Source organism: Pan paniscus, chromosome 6 (assembly GCF_029289425.2).
Source record: "Pan paniscus chromosome 6, NHGRI_mPanPan1-v2.0_pri, whole genome shotgun sequence".
Lineage (NCBI taxonomy): Eukaryota > Metazoa > Chordata > Mammalia > Primates > Hominidae > Pan > Pan paniscus.
The window spans coordinates 36,350,333-36,372,793 of NC_073255.2; the positions used below are offsets into that span (position 1 = coordinate 36,350,333).

Genomic DNA, 22,461 nt, shown 5'->3' on the forward strand with positions numbered 1-22,461 from the left:
TAGTTTTTTGCATGTGATGTCCAACTTTTCTAGCATCACTTGTTAAAGAGATGATCTTTTCTCCATTGTATTGCCTTTGCTTCTTTGTCAAAGACCAGTTGACTATTTTTATGTCTATTTCTGGGCTCTCTATTGTGTTCTATTGTTCTATTTTATTTTCAGCACAATGTTGAAAAGGAATGGTAAGAGGGAGCATTCCTCCCTTGTTCTTTATCTTAGTGGGACAGCTTCAAGTTTTCACCATTAAGTATGATGTTGGCTACTGATTTTTTGTAGATATTTTTTATCCAGTTGAAGATTCCTAGTTGACCAGTTATTTTTAAAGATAATAGAAAAGGTACATGGAAGGCAGGTGTGATAGAGCCCAGCTACAATTTTCCTTAAAAGAAATAACCATCACAGAAGATGACCTGTTATTTTGTTAAACTAATATTAAAGAACATACGTTTAATTATCACAAAGCCACTGCTTAGCAGCTCTTTGGTGAAATTTATGCTGTAAAGGTTCACATGTATTTCAATCTTCTTGTCTGAAAAGTTTGCCTATTCATCCATTATCCCATCTTCAAGGACCAGAACCAAGGATTCCTCTTCCAAGAAGCTTTTTTGATACCCCCCAAATAAACAACGTTCTCCTTTAATATTTGAGAACAATTCTTTGTACCTTTCTTAAGATGCATATTACATTCTGCCTCATAACGCAGTTTGTAAGAACTATTGCTTGTAATTAAATGTAATCTCCTCCAAAGATTGTTTGTACACAGTAGACACTCTTTTTTTTTTTTTTTTTTTTTTTTTTTTTTTTTTTTTTGAGACGGAGTCTCGCTCAGTCGCCCAGGCTGGAGTGCAGTGGCGCGATCTCGGCTCACTGCAAGCTCCGCCTCCCGGGTTCACGCCATTCTCCTGCCTCAGCCTCCCGAGTAGCTGGGACTACAGGCGCCCGCTACCACGCCCGGCTAATTTTTTGTATTTTTAGTAGAGACGGGGTTTCACCGTGTTAGCCAGGATGGTCTCGATCTCCTGACCTCGTGATCCACCCGCCTCGGCCTCCCAAAGTGCTGGGATTACAGGCGTGAGCCACCGCGCCCGGCCGACACTCATATATTTAATTGAATTAGTAGATATCATTGAATCTATTGATTGAATAGCTCATTTATACAATGTACTTTTATAAGCAACTTCTAGAGCATGATACTGTGCCTGACATGATAGAGACTACAAAAAAAAAGTAAGTCATAATTCCCAGGTACTGAGAACAGAGTCCAGAGTTAGAAGCAATCATTCATTCATTAAACAGTTATTGCTAATCATCCACTGTTATCTATATCTTGAACTAAGTACCACAAATACTAAAATGAATAAGTCATGGTCATTGCCTTCCAGGAGTTCATTTAGTTGGTGGGAAAGGCAGAGATGAAAATAAGCCTCTCAACTTGCATGTGAAGAGGCTACACAGGTTGCTGTGTCAGAAGTAGGTTAGAGTCAGGGGTGAAGAGTGAGAAAGAAAGAAGTTTCTATAGAATAAGTTATATTTGAGTTTAATGAAACAGTGTCTGGTGAAGACAAGGCCACTGCTTATAGAAAGATCTGCATTTAGTAGGGTCAAGATGATGATGCATCTTGGAACAAGTAGTTCTGTGCATCCAGAATATGGTGTCCATGAAAGAACTTGGATTGCAGTGATGTTGGAATAGGAGATGAGAGGTGGATCACAGATGCCCTCTCACCTTTCACTCCCCCTCCTCAAGATGAAGCAAAGCAAATGTTGAGAAGGCAAGAGGAGAAATGTTGGATAAAGAGGAAAATCATGGAGGAAAAAAATCTCTTTAAAGTTGGAAAGGGACTGAAACAGGGCTAGCAGTAGATGAATCAGTTTATCCAGCTTTATCAGCCTTGAAGTCATTTCAAGTTTCCAGGAAGCAGTATATATAGTCTTTGAATTAATAGTCTTTTGCTTATTTTCACCAGTAAAAGATGAATACTCCAACTCCAGGAAGACTGATTTTGGGTTCCAGCTTGGGCACAACTGCCTTGTCTTTATATCCAGCTTGCTCCTAAATGGCAGGAGTGAGCACCCTTCACATATTTTGTGGTGGGAGGAAGCCACCCACAGAACAAGTCATCACAGACTGCTTGTTCCTCCTAGCAGAGTGTTGACAGAACACTCTATTCCCCAGGATATGCCTCTACTTCACTGAATCATTTGGAAATCTTTACAAGTGTTTGTGGGACTTTAATACTTGGATAGGGAGGGAGAGCAGAAGGACATTCCTGGCTTGATTTTGTTGCTTGAGTTTTTGAGTGATCTTCCAAACTTTTGAGTAATAGGAGTATTTTATTATTTTTATTATTATTATTTTGATAACTACAACTTTAAAATGTCTTATAATGTGAACTCCATTGGCCAAACATTAAACAGTCTATGCGGAGGCTAGAAAAAGAATAATAAACTTATGGAATTATCTCATTTTGTCTAATTCTCTCATATTATGCAAAAAGAAATTACGTTCCAAAAGAACTTGAAACTGCATGCCCAATATCATACAGCCAATTGATAACTATTTACTGATTAATTAAAAATAAATTACTTTTTTGTTTCCTTGGCAATGGATTAAGATTTTTCATCTGCTTGTTAGCTGTTGGGAGGCACATAAGAGAAGGTAAAAGAAGGTATTTACTCCAATAATTTTTGTAAAAATGACAAAATAAGCAGGCATCAAGTGATAACTCAGAAAATTTTGCTTCAAAACTTAGTGTGCACTTTCTGATGAGTTGTCTAACTGCTAAATATCAAACAGTCCTTAACTATTTCATAACCAGATTGGCTTTGGTATTCCTCAATTCCTTGTTGGTATTCATTTAAATAGTCATTCATTCAACAAATACACATTGAGTACATTTTCCATGCAATTATGATATAAACGCTAAGATCTCTGTCCTGAAGAAAATCTCACGATGGTTAAACATAAGTGGAACACAGTGTAACAGACTTATAAAACAATGTGAAAATACCTTAATAGTGATTTACACTGAACTATGGGATTACAAAGGGGCCTTTAAAGCCACACTCATATAGGGAGGCATGTAGACAGAAAAGATAAAGGGGTTGGGATTGAGGTATAGATCACTCAAAATTTAGAGATTGGAAAGAAGAAAATCAGCAAAAAAGCTTGAGGAAAAAAGCTTTGAGGTAGGAGAAAATCTTAGAGAGGCTTATATTTAAAACCAAGTTAAATATTATTTTCATTAAGATGATGTGGTGAACGACATCAGATGCTGCCAAAAATTCTGAAATGATAAGAAGTGAAAGTTGACCACCAGCATACTGACTCAAGTGGGTTATAAAGAGAAGGGAAGGTGTGGACAGTACTGCAGATGAAAGCATTTCGCTGTGTTATATGCGAGACTGCGAGTTCTGGCTGATATTAGGTTGATAGCATTGGAGATGGTTGGTCTGAGATATATTTTAATGGCTCCCGTATTAGTGAGTTCTCACATTGCTATGAAGAAATACTCGAGACTGGGTAATTTGTAAAGGAAAGAGGTTTAATTGACTCACAGTTCCACAGGGCTGGGGAGGCCTCAGGAAACTTACAGTCATGGAGGAATGGGAAGGAAACATGTCCTTCTTCCCATGGTGGCAGCAAGGAGAAGTGCAGAGCAAAGTGGGGGAAAGCCCCCTAAAAAGCCAACAGATCTCATGAGAACTCACTCACTATCACAAGAACAGCATGGAGGTAACTGCCTCCATGATCCAATTACCTCCTACCGGGTCCTTCCCACGATATGGGGACTATAGGAACTACAATTGAAGATGAGATTGAGGTGAGGACACAGCCAAACCATAGCAGCTCCTTCTTTTTTTTAGTGCTTTAATGTGGGAATGAAAGGAATAGAGGAATCAGAGAAGACTCATAAGTCCTTGGCATAAGCAACTGCCTGAATAGTGGCTCTGTTTACTGAGATGAAGCACACTAGAATAAGAGCAGGTATATGGGAGGGTAAAGAAGTCCAGGAAAGAATAAAGAATTCAGTGTGGCACAAAATGTGTATAGACATTCAAGTGGAAATGTTAAGTAAGTGGGAATACCCTGGTGTGAAGTAAACCTCACAGGCTGGACCAGATTTGGAAATGAGAATTTGGGAATCATCATTGGTTTCATAAAAAACTAAGGTAGGAGTTGGAGAGGGATTCAAGGTGGTCACATGGAAGATAAATTTAAGATGGGTCACATTAGAGTGTATTGTAAACTAAAGGGAATGATCCAGTAAGGAGGACAAAAATGGTGCCCAAGCAAAATCTATCAGTAGAATAGAGGTGATGGGGGATGTTTGAAATTAGGATTTTGGAGAGTGTTCTCTTACAGTGAAGTACAACCATAGGAATCAAGCAGAGGGAAAGATTATGGAAAGTGAACAGGTCATTGAACTGAGTGGCCTGGTGTTGGCAAGCCATCTACATTGATAATGAAATCTTCCAGAAAGATGACAGAAATACCATCCTAAAATTTTCAGTAAATGAAGGTGAATGCCCTGGATGTTGATGACTACATAGTCTGATGGCATATGCTTCAAAGGACAGAGGAAACAAGGTCTGGAAGCAGCAACGAAGATCATAGAGGAAATTTACACTATCTTGAAGACTATAGTACAGATTTTTAAGGAAGAAATGAAAGAGCCATAGCTTGAGGAACCATATCCCAGTTTCAGTTAGAGAAAGAAGATGAAGGGGCATTCAGTGAAGAGGTTAGAATGAAGGGGTATTGGTAGGTGGTAGGACATGAGTTCTAGAGGGCACAAGTGTTGGGAGAGTCTCCAGGAAGGGTGGAAGATTGGGCCAGATGAAGTGATGTTCACTGCCACAAGAGCATGGCCCAACAGCATGATGTGATTGCTCCTGTGGTCATCCAGGGGAAGAAGGATGAGTTAGTTCTCTGAGAGTGCCAGCCTCTCAGGACTGGTCTCTTAGTTTGTGTAGGTAATATGAGTGGTACTGAGGTTTGTGGTAATCATTTTTTTGAGAATAGGAGGGGTTCTGGAGGCTTCCTTTATAAACTTCCATGAATGGCATCCTGGTTGGGAAAGGGGCAGGTCTTAATGGAACACATGGATCTGTGTAGACTTCTCTTCAATGCTGCTCTTGGGAAAGTCACCATACGAAGTAGGGAGGGGAACAAGGCTAGCCTGGACACTATTTGAGATCTTAGGAAGTCCCGAACAGAGGCTATGACAATGAGGATCCATGGATGAGATGTAGACAGGGTGTTAGAGATCCATTTGGATGCAGAATGCCTCGGGCTGTTCTCCCATTATGCAGTTCTCTTCTTGGCCACCGAGTTTAATCAGAAATGGTGGCCAAGGCTGGAGCTACAGGCTACAATTATAACCTTAAAATTTAGTCTATAATTGAAGGAATCTCAAGACTCTGATAAGCACCTCTAACTCATCTCAGGGAAATCCATATTCTCATGGTCACAGAAATACTCTGTTCTCACTCTCCCAAAAACATCTACTTCTCAATCATCCAAACTAAGTAATTTCAAGACAACACAGGCTACCCACAGACTAACAGGGTCAAGTTTATTTTCTGTGAGACAAATGATTGCATTGATTGGTGATTCTTCTTTACTTGACAGTTCCTGACAGGATAAGGACAAGAAGCAACACACAGAAGAGAAGGAAAAAGAAAGAAAACTGACCAATATGAGTGGTGATTGTTTTGGATATATTTTTCATTAAATTTTCCCAAAAACTCCATAAAGTGTTTATTTCATACTAATTATAGATATGAGGAAATAGATTATCAGAAAAGTTTGAAAATTTCCCCAAGATGTCAGAAAGCAGCAGAGCTATTAAAATCCAGAGTTATCTGACCTGAAAGCACTTGCTCTTTTAACCAGACAAGAACTAAGAAAGCTGACAAAGCCAACTGAATGCTCCTTTCCCAAGTAACCAAGCAATTAACTAATAAAGATTAGTTACCTTGGGTCAAAGGTGCTGGGATCTATGGGGAACAGAGATTAAATAAAACACAGTCTGTATTCTCCTAGTATGAACAACCTGTTTGGCAAGAAAACCTGTTCGCATAAAGATACAAAAAGTGAAATAATTCAGAGGACAAGAATGTAATCATTGTCACTGCTTTAAGTGTCAAAGCACCAAGTTTTATGATTTCACTGTGGCTCTAAAGCTTCACAGTGAAAAGGAGCATGTATGGATGAATTTGCTCAAGTTAAGAAAATGTGAAGTAGAATTAATGTAACAAAGCCATTTTTTCTGATTTTGATTATTTTTAACATTTTTAAACCTTGATAACATTTTGGTACCTTTTTTTTCCCTTTTCCAAGGCATTTGTTTATTTAGTTTTTACAAAATTGAGTTATTAGTGCATATACAGTTTTGCATCCTCTTTTTTTTTTTAGTTAAATGTGATACTATATGCAATTTCCCACATGAGTAGAAGTTTTGTATACACATGAGGATAAATGACAGCATAGTAATCAGAGTAGAAGGGATTTGAAGAGATAGAAGGTACTGGATTCCCTAGGCATGGAATGACATGATCCAGAATGAGGATTCCTCTTGGGGACAAGTCAAAGAATTAGCAAGAACTAGGTTTGAAATGGTCCTTGGGGCGGACAGACTAACTAGAGAAGTCTGCAGGCAGTCACATGCCATAACTTGTGCCCTGTCTATCCACTGAGCAATTCCAGGATACCACCTGATCTGTGTCCCTTTCCGAAGGGCTGCTCTGGGGGTCAAGTAAGTGAATGCCAAAGGAAGGCCATTCAAGCTTTAGAAAATCCATTTCCAGAAGCAGATTTGTTTACCAACTGGGAAGGCATCCACTAAAACAGGGGGAACAAAAGAGGTTTTCTTTATGAACTGGTCCCTGACCCTTGCTTTTAGCAAGGGTTCCCATTTTCTTTGGCAAGCCTTTTTCCTGCTCTGTGGCCAAGTACAACAGAGCTGGCAGACAGAATATCCTCACTGGTTGTGTAAGGCTGGAGGCTGAGGTCAAGTATGCCATTCATTATAAGATGGAAGTTTGGGGACGTACAAATAAAGCAGCACTTTTACCTAAAATTTTAACAATTTTCTCCAGGGCTACATTTGAAAAAGCAGTCACTAACTTAAAATTTGGCATTATGATACAGAAGCAGCAATTTGAATACTATCAGCTACCTGATAGCTTCTTGTTTCCTCCACAGTGCAAACTCTCCCATTCTAAATGAAACTCACTTTCAGCCAAAATCAGTGGAGTGAGATTATTTTGGGGATCTTATTTTTCTGTGATATGTTATTCTTTTCTTCAAACCTTTTGATCCTTTATTGAATCTGGTATTTCATGAATGTTGTTGAGCATGGTTTTGGAGTTTTTCCTCCTTGTGAAATTTTGCACTGTCAGTGTCGATGCTGTTATTAGCATTCATGCTCACAAGATAAAGGCACTGCTGAAGAGATTTATGTGTTTCCTTGAAAGACCCAAAACCTATGTGAAGCTAAATAACTAAAATTTCAGTGAGTTTTTAAAGGTTATTTTGTTTAATATTATGAATTCTAGTATACCAAACAATTCTCCAAAGGTTAGGAACATAATTCAGTCTGCATTATTCTGTCTTGTGTTATTACTGAAATTTTTATAATTTGCTACCAGCGGATATTCCTAAAGTTAACTGGCTAAAATATTGACTGTAAATATAGATAAAACTATTTTTTCCCTTAATTTTTAACTAATTGAAATGTCTTCATTTTTGTTTTTTAACATAAAATTGACAGCCATCATAATTATTAATTTTTGTAGTAATTTAAAATTGCAACAATAAATGTATATATTTATACCTGACAGAATTTGAATATATAAAGCACGTAAGAAAATTGTGCTGCCAGTTGCATCTAGAATGCTCACCTATTCTTGAGAGAAAATATTTACATTTGTAATAAATCTGAATGGTTTGCCTTTTGCAAACAGATTAGAAATGATGTACATGTCATGTGATCAGTGATTATGCATAAGTTTAGGGATCCTAGAAATGCTACTAAAGTAAGTGTTTAGCTACTTGGCCATTTCTGTAAACTTGAAGGATAAACGAATGCAAATTAAAGCATATGTCATGGAAGTAATTGCATCAGAAAGTGTGGCTTGAAACCTCACTTTGCTATTTTAGTTTGGTATTTGTTGATTCACCACCTACTATGTGCCAAAAATCCAGTTAAATTCTAGAGATACATAAATGAGTAAGAGAATGGCCCTTGTTCTCATGGTGCTTATAGTCTGCGGAGACCGAACAATTTCTGTTGCTGCGCTAAGCTGCTGTGTCCTGCTCTTACTCTGCTAGTTTTACAGGATGTTCATGAAGGCCAGGTTAAATAATGGGGGCAGCTGATACTTTTTGTGCAAGGTTATTTTAATTGTCCCAGCCATCCTATAGGATATATAGCATAGTCATGGGAACATGCTTGAGGTCCAGTGCCTGGTTTTGAGTCCTGGCTGGCTGTTTGGCTTTGGACATGCAACTTAATCTCTCTGGTCTTCAATTTACCATAAAATTGTGACAATTATATTACTTCCTTCATTGACAATTAAGTTAAATAATGAATGTATAGAATTCAGCATAGAATCTAGCATGTAATAAGTATTCCACTGAGGTTAACAGTTATTAAAATTCAGTAGAGTGTATCCCCAGTTTAGAAATAAGGGAATGCAGAAAGGTTCTACAGTTTATGTGAGGCCACACAACAAGTTGCAGAAATGGGACTGAGCCAAGCCAATCTGTTGCCAAAGCCCTCGTTTTTCTCCAACATTTGGGTCTCAAAAATAATTTTATAGACATAACTGTTAGGTAAATTTCAAGGCTATTTACTGAGTGTGTCCTCAAGTCTAATTTCTTTGCTCTCCATCCACATCCCAGACCACCAAAGTGAATCCGCAGAGTGCACATGTGGTCTGATGACTGGCATGGCCACTTGAGTCCCAGGCTGCTTTGCCATGGAAAGGGAAGCATTTCACCAAATTGAGACAGGGAGCTTGGCTCAGGTGGGTGAGCCGGGTTCATGTATGACTGTGAAGCTGGATCATTCATCTGACTGTAGGCATTCTGGCCTTCTTTCTCCCTTTCACTGAGCCAAGCCCAGAAGCTGAACTCATTGTGTCTGATTTGTTTGTGTGTGTGTGTTTTAAGTTAGTTTGCAGAATTACTCTCCTATGATGGCACAGAAATCACAAGGATCTGACAACCTTCAAGAAGGCCAGGAAAAGAGCAAGCGAGAGATCCTGAAGTGCACCAAGAGCGCGTGGGCTCCGCTGGATGAGTGGCTGCCCCCTGACCCTGAGGAGGAAAGCCAGAGTCTCACCATCCCCATGCTGGGTGAGAAGGACTCTCAGGCCTATTTGAAAACATTCCTCTGTGAGTGGTGAGGGATGTGGGAGCTTTTGGCCAGGGGCAGGTGATTTTGGAACAAAAGTATTTGGCTTTGAATATACCAGTGTTCCTGGCATGATGCCGGAAACATTTATGAAATGGGCACTTCTGACTTCTGCTATAGACATCAGGACACAGACCTCCTTGAAAGAAGTAGACCAATTAATGAATGAACTCTGCTTCCTTTCCACTCCAAACATCCGTCATCCTAAGTTCCCAGGACTTTGAAGCTGTGTGGGGTCTGGGCATGAGGCTTCTTTCAGGTCATCAAACATTTTATTGAAAAACTCTGATTTGTTGGATCCTGCAGGAGGCATTGACAAAAATTTTAATCATTTAAAGAGTAATAAGTAAGAAAATACTTCCAGCACCCCCTGCCCCCATTATGTAACTGTTGAATGGTTTTTCTTCTTTGCCCATCACCCAATTCCTTCTAACTTCACAGCAGTTCAACTGAAGAACAATACAGACCTCCTGTGTCCACCTGGCTTTTATGGTTCACCTGACACCTTGTGAGGGAGATAATTCAGGCACTTCACTATTTGATAGGATAAAGTCAAACAAAATTAGCCTAGAGTACACAGTTGCTAAGCAGAATGGAAACAAATATTTAACAGGAAATGCTGCTTTACATCCTCTCCTTTTTACCTGTTGACTATTTGTTGAGCCAATGATAAAGATCCACCTTAAAAGACTGGTGCCTTTTTAACACAGGGTGCCTTTGGCAATCCAGGGACTCTAGTGCAATTTGTCCCTGGAATGAATGCAAATTTGGTTTCTAACCTGGCAGAGAACTCCTTGCAAATAACCATCACTGGCTGGCTGCCTTAGGTAAATGTCGTGATTCAATAAGGAGAGGCTTTGTGGTGATTTATATCCAACAAGAGAAAGACAAAAGTCTCTTATGCTTTCTCACCCTTTGTATTCACACCAGGTAATTTAAAAATTATTCTAACATCTCTTGTTCTTCAGTGGTTTATTTTTCTTCTCTCTCACATTTTCTTTCTTTTTTTTTAAGTTACAGTCTTTTGACAAGTTTACACTTCATTCTCAGGAAAGGCTGATCATGGAAAACAGGAGATTTTGCCTTCAGGAAAAAAAAATGAATATGCTTATGGAAGGAAACATGTGACTAAATATGTGGGAAATAGAGTGACTGAGTGGCGGCTGAGTAAACAGGGTAGCATCCTTTTAGCTGGTTGTGCTTTGACTAACTGATCTGTTCTTTCTTACTTGTAGAAGATTCCAAGCAAGAAAGTATTCAGCAGTGGTTGGACTCTGGATTCTTGTAAGTGTTTTTGTGTGTGTGTGCCTTATATGTTTCTCTTGCAAAGATCCATGAAAACAATGTGTGTAACTCTGCCTGGGCAAGGTCGGGGAAGTGTAGGGATTTTCATTTTAATTGTACTTGAAGTATTCTATTATTGTAAAAACTATGTATCAGTTTAAAACTACAAAATAAAATACTACTCTAGTCCCTGACTGTTTATTGGTTTCTAAAAGTCCTCTCTTACTAAAACCTAACTCTGCATTTGCTCTCATCTGTTTAATTAAAAAGTAATTTAGTATAATTTATTTACACACATTGTTTGACTCACAATACTTTTGTTTCTTTACAGTGTCTCTGCAAATGAAAACTTTCAACAAGTCATTGACCGCACTGGTAAGACAAGAGAAGCAGTTATGCTTTGCGAAGCTGAGTAGGAGATATATTAAAATATCTATGTGAATAAATCTTCTTAAAATGAGAATTATCAGAGGCTTCTAGAAATGATCAGCCCTCAAAAACTATCCAGCTCAATCTCTTCATTTGACATATGACTGCGACAAAAATGATAGGTGCTTCCCCAGCAGCAGGTTAGGGGCCGAACCCAGGGCTCTTGCCATATCATCAATGGCTCAGAGTATAGCATAAACTCACTGGGTTCTATGAAGACATTTGCAAGGATGTAGTTATGAAAATGAAATTGTTTAATTTTCCCCATCCTGTATTATACTTTTATTTCTGAATCTAGATTTTTTCTATTCTTTGGTCTCAAAATTGCACTTACATTCTCTCTTTCTAATAATGCACTTGTTCTCAAGAAGAATAAATGTCTGAATTCTAAAGCAAACAGTACAAGTATTTCTGAAGGAGAAAATGTATCACACTTGTTTCACTGAGATTTGATAAAAGCAGTATAAAAAGAAAAAGAAATTTAATTACAGGACTCACAGTTTCCACCTTCATTAAATGCAATACCATATTTTATAGAATCTAAGACCCTTCAATTATAAAATGCATTCATATTTTAAGTACCATTTAGGAAAAAAAAAACAAAACCTGGCAATTACAAATAGAAGGCAATATTGACTGTAATACGTGTCTTGATTTCACAGGTGTTAAAATGTGAAAAAGTATGTTTCAAAATGGATGAAATATTGTGAAGAATTTGTGTGAAAAAATGACATAAATTAGGAACTTAATGGTTAGATGAAAAAATTATTAGTCTAATAGTCACTTACTTTGCTGGTTTTAATTATTTCACTTCCTCTACTGCCATCTTACATTAAGACTGACCGTTGGCTACAAATCAGTTTAAATTTTGAATTTTTTTTACTACTTTTAAAAGAAAACCTATACGTATCATTGAAATTTCCCTTTTCACCAACCTTCTTTATTTTTTCTAATATAAAAGTTCCATGATGCCAAATACTGTAAAGATTTTTGCCAATAAATCAAATGTAAGTACCTCTCTGCTCATAATAGTTCAGACTCAAGGAAAAGCAAAAACTTCAGAAAAATAGCCAGCATTTCATATCCCCCTAATGTTTTCTCTTGCCCCGGTTGTGGTGAGAGGCCTGGCACTGGTTCTGGAGTCATCAGTAACCATACTAAAAGCTTCACTTCCCAGAAATTAAAGACAAATCACAGCTCTTCCTCTTCTGAACCAAGTCAATGAACTGGAAAGGCACAGACATGAAGTAAAGACCTGGAGGAAAATTGGGATAGTGATATGGCTCTGAGATCAGAAACACAGGCTCGATTTGCCAGGTCCTTTATCTTCAGCAAGATTTTTAATAATAATGGAATAGCTTCTTACACGTTTAACTGAGCCTTCGCTTGTACAAGGCCCTTTCTCATCGATCATATTTTAAACTCCATGGCCTGTGTGGTAGCATGGTTTGTTTCGTCTGTTTGTTGCAGATGAGGAATCTGGGGCACAGAGTGGTCAAGTGCCATGATTGTTGGTCACAGCTGGTTAGAGGCAGGTGGAGGAATGGAGGCCTGGCCTTCTATTAATATCAGCCCCACTGCGTGCTGGCTTCAGCTATGATGAGAGAGCTGCACTGAGCTTGGGGGAGCTGAGAGACACATTGAGAAGGGTGGATGCTAGAACAGTACCAGAAACTGGGGACCTGAAGGTTATGGCAAGGGTGACAGGGAGAAAAACTGTGCAGATGATAAGGACCCAAAGAGGAGGAAGAAAAGAAGTCGTTATTGGAGGGAAAATCCTGTCAAAACTCATAAAATACTGATAAAATGTAGAGTGACGCATGAATTTCCTAGGGCAGCAGTAACAAATTATCACAAACTTGGTGCTTTTAAGCACCAAGTTCTGTTGTTTTAACAACAGAAATGTATTCTCCCACAGTTATGGAGTCTGGAAGCCCAAAATCAAGGTGTCACCAAGGCTGATCTCCCTCTGAAGGTTCTAGGGAAGAATCCCTCCTGGTTTCTTTCTAGTTTCTGTTGGCCTCTGGCAATCCTCAGTGTTCGTTGGCTTGCAGCTACAGAACTCCTTTCTATGACTTCATCTCTACATGGCCTCTTCTCCTTGTGAGTCTTTTCCTCTTATAAGGACACCAGTCATTGGATTAAGGATCCTATGTAATCCAGTATGATCTCATCTTAACTAATTAACAATCCACAAAGACCCTATTTCCAAATAACAGCACATTCTGAGATTCCAGGTGGACATGAAATTCCAGGGGACTCTAGTCAACTAACTAGAATTCATTCTAAGGCTGGTTTCCTTATTAATCACTTCTGAGGCTTTGTACACTAAGGTAGCAGCAAGATCTAAGTGTCTTCATCTTACAGGTGACCCAGTGCCTCCCACAGAAAGCATTCTAGTGAGTCTTCAGCCTTTGGACTGGGCCCAAATAACATAGTTGGGATAAGGCTTCAGTGGTCCTGTTCCTGGTTTCCTGTTGGGTTCTATGATGGCCAACATGGGGCTTGGCCTTTTATGGTGATTCTCTGGCTGTCATGGTCATCTGCAGCTACCTAAAATCTCAAATCTCATTTTTATTAAGCGGGAATCTGGTTGGCCCATTTTGTACCTTGTTTACCACAATTAAGCCAGGTAAAACCCTTGGCACTTCAGCTTCTTCATCAGTAGAACTTGGAGGGGAAGAAAATTAATGCGTACTGAGGATGTACATGCTAGATACTATACATACATTATCTTGCTTACCAGACCACCTTTGAGGTGAATATTACATGGAGGAAAATGAGGCTCAGAAAGGTAAAGTAACTTGACAAAAGCCACCCAGTTACTAGGTATGGGAGTTGAGATTTCAGCTTAGATCTGTCTGTCTGTATAACCGTGCTTTCCCTCTGGAAGACTAATAACATTTACTACACGTGTTATGCATGGAAACCCCTGGAAGGAAAGCTCTGTGCTGTGGTTTCAATGTTCCCTCCAAAACTCATGTTGAAACTTAATCACCATAGTGACAGCATTGAAAAGTGGGACTTTTGATAGGTAATTAGGTTGTGAGGAATCTGCCTTTATGAATGGGTTAATGCCCTCATCCTGGAGTGAGTTATTTATCATGGGATTGGGTTAATTATCACAGTAGTGGGCTCCTGATAAAAGGATGGGTTTGGTCCCCATTTTCTCTCTCTCTTGTGTGCTTGCTTATCCTCTGCCTTCCACCATGGAATGACACAGCAAGAAGGCCCTCACCAGATGCAGCCACTTGATCTTGGACTTCCCAGCCTCCACAGTTGTGAGCCAAATAAACTTCTTTTCTTTATAAATTACTCAGTCTGTGGTATTGTGTTATAGCAGCAGAAAATAGGCTAAGATACCCCTATCCACATGGGCATGTGGGTAAGTCACTGGCACTTCTCCCTCCAGGCCTTCTGACTCTTATGCGTCAGCCCTTTGGGACCACAACACAGTCCTCTGGAGTTCAATTCTTTTGATGTGGTGCAATACTAACTTTTTTTTTAAATGTCACTAAAGTGTCTATATTCATAGCTTTAAAAAGATACATAAAGTTGGTCAAAGGGTATAAACTTGCAGTTATAAGATGACTAGGTTCTAGAGACCTTAAGTACAGCACGGTGACTATATTAGTAATAATGTAGTTTGTACTTAAAATTGTCTGAAAGAGTAGATCTTGAGTATATTCTCACCTCAAAAAGAGGTATTTTTCACCCTCAATAAGAGATAGAGATGATTTGAATTCAAGTCTGTCTGATTTCAAAGTTCCTGCTCTTTTAACCAGAAACTAGCATACCTCCAATGACTGCACACTGGTGTAAATCAATTGTCATTTAGTTTATCTCTAATTTTTCTTTACTTCTGTGAGCCAATTTTGGGTGGCAGAAAAGAATGCTCTCTAAATTTAAGGTTTTAATGCCACTAAAATATAGAGGCACATAGAGTAGATTTTAATTCAAAGAAAAATTACTACTTAGAAACAGTTCTAATAGTAAGAAGTATAAAGCTATGCTGAAATTCACCTATAAATAACTCGTATAACTAAAATTTGCCTCAATTTTCACCAGTCTATAGGTACAAATTAGGTTACAATAACATTGGTACCTAAATTTTGCTGGATTATTGCCCTCTTCTTGGTGACACAAGGTCTATCTGCAAAATATCTCCCCCTAAGTATTTCTGGGAGTTATTAGCTATCTCAAATATTTTCATAAATGAGCTCCCTTCCACTGCCCCTGCTACTACTCCAATAGAGTCCTCTTGGTATCACCACATAGACAAGTCATTTCAATACTTTCTGAGCATCATGTTCTTCTTCTGCTCCTCTGGGAACCACCATCATTGCCTTTGAGCTTTTATGGTGCTCTACTTACTGCAGAATTTGTATAGAAACACTCATATTCCATGGCCAGACACAGTTGCCCACACCTGTAATCCCAGTACTTTGGGAAGTCAAGGTGAGCAGATCACTTGAGGCCAGGAGTTCAAGATCAGCCTGGCCAACATGGCAAAACCCCGTCTCTACTAAAAATACAAAAAAAATTAGCCTGATGTGGTGGTGCACACCTGTAGTCCCAGCTACTCAGGAGGCTGAGGCAGGAGAATTGCTTGAACCCTGGAGGTGGAGGTTGCAGTGAGCAGAGATCATGCCACTGCACTCAGGCCTGGGCGACAGAGCGAGACTCTGTCTCAAAAAAAAAAAACACTGATGTCCATTATACTACATGACTATCATCTGGAGATTTAGGCAGCATTACTAGTATTTTATGTCACATAAAACCCATGATGAAAGTAATTTTTCAGCTTCTTCCTGCAGCCCATATCTCCCCTTGAGCCTTAGACTTAGGCTGGAGACTGAAGACTGAAGAACAAACATGACATCAGCTCTATTTCCTTGCCCACAGGAACACGAAATTTCTGACAGATTCCCTTTTATTCCTGTCTTCAGTATTTAGCAAATATGTGTTGATTGCCTCCTAAAACCAGGCTTTCCATTAGGACTGAGAATGCTGAAGAAAATAGATGCAATGGTGATAGAGACAATAAACAAATAAATACATATGTAATATGCTAGGAGGATGGATGATCAGGAAAGGCATCTCAAATAAGGTTACATTTCAGCAGCTACCTGAAAGAAGTGAAGGAGGGGAACATTTGTTATCTGGGGATGAGCTGTTTCAGGAAAATAAGATGGCATATGCAAAGCCAGGGGCAGGAGTATGTCCTCTGTGTTCCAGGAATAGCAAGGATGCCTGAATGGTTGCAGTTAACTGAGCAAAGATGAGAGTAGAGGGCTAGGGGTTAAAGAATTATCCAGAAGCCAAATCATTTAGGGCTATGTATATCCCTGTAAGTATTTTGGCTCTTACTCAGTGTCACAAGGGAACCCTTCAAAGTGTTACAAAGAAGTGGTATTATCTTGGTTCTTTTTAAAAGAACAACTTTAGCTGCTGTTCACAGAGTTGGCTTTGGGAGAAGGAGGTTGGAAAGGGTTGAAGCGGGATCCCAGTTCAGAGGCTAATACAGTAATCCGGAGGAGAGAGGATAGGGCTATACAAGGCTAGTAGCAATTGTAGAAATGTTGGATTCTGGTTATATTTAAAATGTAGGCAGGGCAGCATATGCTGGTGAATGTATGTGGGATATCAAAGAAAGAAGGAAATCAAAGATGACTGCAAAAATGTTGCCCAAGCATCTGGAAGAATGAGTGGCAATTTATTGGGATGGGAAAAACAATAGAAGGATAGGACTTTGCTTCAGAGATAGGAAGTTCAATTTTAGGCATGTCGTGATTCAAATTTTAATAAATATCCAAGAAGGTACTATTGAGTAGGTAGTTGGAAATATAAATCTGGAGTTCAGAGGAAAGGTCCGGGAATAGATATATACATTTGGGAGTAGCTGATGGGTAGATGTGTTAAAGACAGAAGACCACACAAGTAAATGCAGACAAAGAAGAGGCCAGGAAGATGTGAAGGACCAGCAAAGGAGAAGAGGTAGGTAATGAGGTAAAAAGGGAACCAAAAGAGAAGAGTCTGAAGGCAAGTGAAATCAGTGTGTCACGGTGGGAATGATCAACCCCGTCAGCTGTTGTTAATTGACTATGTATGAGCAGGAATGACACCATAACCTTGAGAAGAGCTATTTCAGAGGAAAGATGGGAAAAGATTGTAGAGTTTTCAAGTGGGAATGATAGTAGAAGAATTGGAGACAGAAAACAGAAAACTGCTTTGAGGAGTTGAGAGGTGAAAGGGAGCAGTTAATTGAAATAACAACTGCAAGAAAAGTGAAGGCAAAGAGGATTTTCTCTTCAGGAGATGAAAGCTGTTGCAGCCAGGTGTGATGGGAATGATTGGTGGCTGAGATGTACTGAGGCATATGGTGCCTTCCCCTAGCCTTCCTGAAGCTGTGGGCAGAGTCTGGACCTGTTGTTCTGAGACTTCTCCTCTTGGGGTATTGAAATCTCTTCCAATAAAACATTGCTTACCCAAGCTCATTTGCTGATAGAAATGATTTGGGTTTCTCCCTTTAGCTATGACAGATGCCTTCCTGTGCCCCTTCTTTCTATATGAATTTCAATAACTGCAAAAGGTGGGACAGCTGCCCTTGCTGCTTACGTTGTGAGTCTCACTGAAGCACTTCCCAAAGGATGGACTCTCATCTTCTGCTCTGTCTTCTGGCAAATGTTAGGGCATCTTAGCTGCATGGCCTGACAGTCTCATCTCCAGGGCGTTGTCTGTTCAGGGCACCTGGATGACTTACAGAAAAGAGCCTCATGGGCATCCTTCAACTTCTTTCTCTTTTCCCTTTCCAAGAACTACCACCTCTGTGGGCAGATTAACTCTTCTTCATGGTCACCAACTACACAAGCAAACATGTTTGAGTCTCAGTTTGGGATGAATATGGATCCATAGACCTTCCTATAACCACAAGATAGAACATTCAGAGTCTTTTTGAGGTCAATAGTGGTGTTAAAGAGCCCATGGTCATGGATGTTAAGGTCCCTCTTCCCAGGCTGCAAATTCATTCTTAATCTCAGATTCCATATGAAAGCTATGTATTTAAAAAAAAAAAAAAAAAAAAAAAGCCTGGAGAGAGTATCTGGTTCATAGAAAACTCTTTCCCACCACCAGAAAACGAATTAAACATCAGTGCTATCTGGCTGAGATATGCATTGTCATTACAATGCCAGGATTATAATGCGAGTGAGAGTGCATTGTCATTATAATGCAAGGATAAGACACATACAATGAGTGCACATTTTAACATGTAGGTTTATATAATTAGCACTTGTTTAACAACACATCCAAGCATAACTGTGAGTGAAAAGACTAGAAGTAACTCCTACAGCAAAAAGACAGTTTCTGTCAAAGATATGCTTGGTGCCAGTTACTACTTGATAGGTTAATTCATGTGTCTTTTATATATTTAGTTATTTCTTCTCCTGTCCCCAGAGAGGTCCTAGAAGAATAAACTCATTTCTTTTCAAAAGGAATTTGTTTCAGAATAGGAACTTATAAAATAAAAAACATAAAATTTCTGGTCTATTTTATAAGAAAAAGTCAAAGTAAATCCAAGTAAACATAACAGATGTTCCCTTACTGCTTGTCAGGTGACAATATTCACAACAATGATCTGTTTTAGGTGAAGGGAACAACGATGTAAAATATATGACTCTTGTTCTCCAGAATGTCACTCTAACTGTCCAGGATCATTATAATTCAAATGTAACCTACATCAACATTTCTACAAGACCCTCTAGTCTTATTCCTTCTCATTATATTCCTAGTTCTTTATCTTTCTTCATCCTGTTCCTCCTGTCTTAAAGTCTTTCCTGTTCTGTTCTCCTCTCCTTCTTTTGAGACCTGACCCAGGTCCCATATTCTCCATAAGACCTTCCTGACTTCTGCACTGATACTGAATCTTTCTTCTGAACACCACTAACATGCATTTTGGGTTCTACCCATGTGGCTCTTGGCCAGTGCTGCCTCAAATTGTTAGGGATATCATCCATTTCACTGACAAAATTATAAACCCCACGGAGACGGAATCATCTGTAAATTATCTGATTTCCCCAAAGTTAGTCGACAAAAGGAGCTCAGTAAAACATAATGAAGATATTGTCAGACTGGGAAGTCTCTTCAAAAGAGGTGAGACTGAAACTAGTAAATGAAGGAGGGATATGGTTTTTAAAAAAACAAAGAGGCAAAGCAAGAAAAATTAATTTGCTGGAAGCAATAGGCGTTTGAACAAAGGCACAGAAATGAGAAGAAAGCTAAATATGTGCAGAAAAGCACATGGAAGGTGATCAGATGAAAGAAATGGTTTCATGCTAGGGAGCAATGGTAGAAATTTTTCTGTTAGATAGGATGAGGTCATATAACTTTTAAAATCCAGAAAGAGGGAATAACACTTGATGTCTTAGGGCTGAGATGACACTGGAGTGTCATCTCAGGTTCCAGTTCAAATGGAGAGGTAGTTGTACTTGTGGTCTGGGCTGAGCAGGATTTTGACACCATATCTTTGTTCACCTGAAAAGGTCGTGAATAATTTGTGATAATAATTAATGATAACTGTCGCAGGTGTGGTGTTGAGGGAGTTGAAGCAAGCATGTTACACATTTGCCAGCTCTATTATAGTGAGTCCTGAACTCACTGTAGTGAGAAGAGGAATGACAGATCCAGTGTTTATCCTGGCAGTGGGGAGGGGGAACACGTTGGGAAGAAGTTGTAATGAACTCAGGCTTGAGGTGATGAGGGTTTACAATAGGGGGCGGCAGTGGAATGGGGAGGAAGGGTCAATGATATCTGGAAATAAACAGACAAGTGGGTGAAAAAGAGCAAAGCATTCCAATGGGCTTTAAGGTTTTGAGCATGAGTGTCAGCAGAGTGTAAGAGACTTTCTTTTAAATAAGAACATAGATTAATAATTTGCCAACTGAGACAAATGCTGCTGACTGCCTCTACTAAGTGTCCCAGTCATGCAGGAGTTAAATCTACAGAAAGCTGTAGAATGCTATTATTTTAGAGCCCTGCGAAAATGTAATTTGATTAGTCTATTGGACGATATTCCAAAGAACCAAATGTCTTCCATGAATCAGTCAGAAATGCTTAGGAAAACCAAAATAAAAAATGCTTTCTAAGCCAATAAAGGTGCTAATTAGTGCCTTCTGCATATCTAACTACATCTTCTCCAGTAATACATTTTGCAGGGTTAAGTGCGGTGTCTGCTGCTTCAGATGGCAGAAGTCCACCTAACAGTGGGGAGGGTGGCTGGAGACTCAAGTATCTAAAAGGGAGTTAAAACTGACATTTTAACCCATAGAAGGAGATGTATCAAATAGAGTGGGAAAAATTTTTTTCTCACTTTAATTTTTCCCCAAACCCTTAGGAAACTTGGGGATAGTAGGACTTAGTGTTTGTTTTTTAATTTCTCCCTCCCCAAACACTCTTAGAGAGTAAAATCTGGTTTAAAAAAACCTAACCAGGGTATCCTGGAGGGGAAAAAATAGAGAAAATATCAAAACCAAGCAACTAGAGAAGCAAGTATAGAATTGAGGAAGACCCTAGCGAGCGGTCTTGTGTTGGGGGTACAGGTACACATGTATACTACTTGGGGCAGTCTCAAGCCTGGTGTCTGCAGAAACCTGGGAAAATCCAGATAGCAGGAGTAGTTTGTCTGTCCTGTGATGGCATTCCCTAGGCGTGAGCTTCCTGCTCTGATCTGAGGTAGCAGACTCAGATGCTTCCTGGAGCCAGACAGGTAATTGCTAATGATAGAAGCAAGTGGGATAGCGACTGCAGAAAATTGGAGAGCACGTTGCCTTCAACAGATTGCTGCCCCGAAGACACCTGGGCCGGGGCTGCTGGCTCTTCCAAGTTTTAAGGAAAGTCTAGCAACCCCAATCCCTGTGAGAACTGGCACATTGTGAGCCACCAGCTTGCACTTCTCCATTCAAGTTCATTATTGAGAACAGGCAAAGGGAAGCAGGACCTGGCCCTGACAAACACATCCTCAGGCCCCGGGAAATTTACCTTACAAATTAACAAAATGGGGAAAACCAAAACAAAACAACCACCCAACATACAATGAATAATAGATTCGTATTGCCCTGTGCAAGGCTCCCAACTGCCTGAGTCTAAATGTTGGAAAAAGCTATCACTGCTTCTGCAATGATCAGGAAGTAAACTCACAGTAACGCTGTGAAAATACCCCTTGGTCTCCCGGGACCCTGGGAGCCCAAAACGTAAAATGGAAATCAAAAAATAAAACTATCTTTAATAATTTTATAACAACTTTTTAAATGAGGTTCATCTTGTGAGTTTAAAAAATCATATTCAGTTTTCCTTGCCTTGGTTTTCTCCAAAATCTAAGCTCAGCAGCAGAGAAGGCTGTATGTCTGAATGTACTGGCTTTAGACAGACATTTGTATCGTTTGAAACAAGATCAAGCAGAAAAAGTAAAGGCCAGCTGTGGTGGATCACACCTGTAAACCCAGCACTTTGGGAAGCCACAGTGGGCAGAGAGCTTGAGGTCAGGAGTTCAAGACCAGCCTGGCCAACATGGTGAAAACCCGTCTCTACTAAAAATACAAAAAAATTAGCCAGGCGTTGTGGCACATGCTTGTAATCTCAGCTACTAGTGAGGCTGATGCAGGAGAATCACTTGAACCTGAGAAGCGGAGGTTGCAGTGAGCTGAGATCACACCACTGCACTCCAGCCTGGGTGACAGAGCAAGACTCCATCTCAAAAAAATAAAAAATAAAAATAAAAAAGTACAGGAGTCTGATAGCTGCATTTGTACATCTAGGAGGGTGAGATTCCAGCGAGGGGAGTCAGACACCCGAACTGACATCCTCTAATTATCGGTGACTGCTGGGCCCCACAGGATGCTAGTTGTACTGTGAAAGGCAAGAAAGCCCTTTCCCCAGCTGGTTCTAAAACTGTGTAAGGCTTTCATATGTGTCATCAGACCGTGACCCAAATGGTCCACTTTGCACATTCCCTAGCAAACATGTTACCATTAGGGACTTTTTCTCTTGGAGGGTGCCCTTGGCTCCCTAGCAATCAGATTGCTCCTGATCAAGTGACAGGACACAGGGCGTGGTCCATGGAGTGTATCCTCTAGATCTGGTGGGCACTAGAATCCCTTCAAGAAGCCCCGGGCGAAGGGCTCCAGATTCTGGATGACTGGGTTTTCTGGATGACTCGATTTTCTGCAGGGCTAGGGTTTTTGAAAACTCAGCAAGGCTGAGCTAACTCTTCTCATCAGTATCTGAAAACGGATCATTTCCTCTCTGACAGTTCGTGCAATGCACTGTG

The 22,461-nt window shown here is 39.7% G+C and overlaps 1 protein-coding gene across 1 annotated transcript in view; it reads left to right on the forward strand.

The window, feature by feature from the left end:
- ITPRID1 (ITPR interacting domain containing 1) overlaps positions 1-22,461 on the forward strand; it is a 233,864-nt gene that overhangs the window by 121,127 nt on the left and 90,276 nt on the right. Inside the window, exons 2-4 of the mRNA XM_055115824.2 lie at positions 9,182-9,367; positions 10,661-10,709; positions 11,041-11,084. Of these exons, the coding sequence (XP_054971799.1) occupies positions 9,205-9,367; positions 10,661-10,709; positions 11,041-11,084 (256 nt within the window). The 5' untranslated portion in view covers positions 9,182-9,204. The remainder of the gene's footprint in view (positions 1-9,181; positions 9,368-10,660; positions 10,710-11,040; positions 11,085-22,461) is intronic.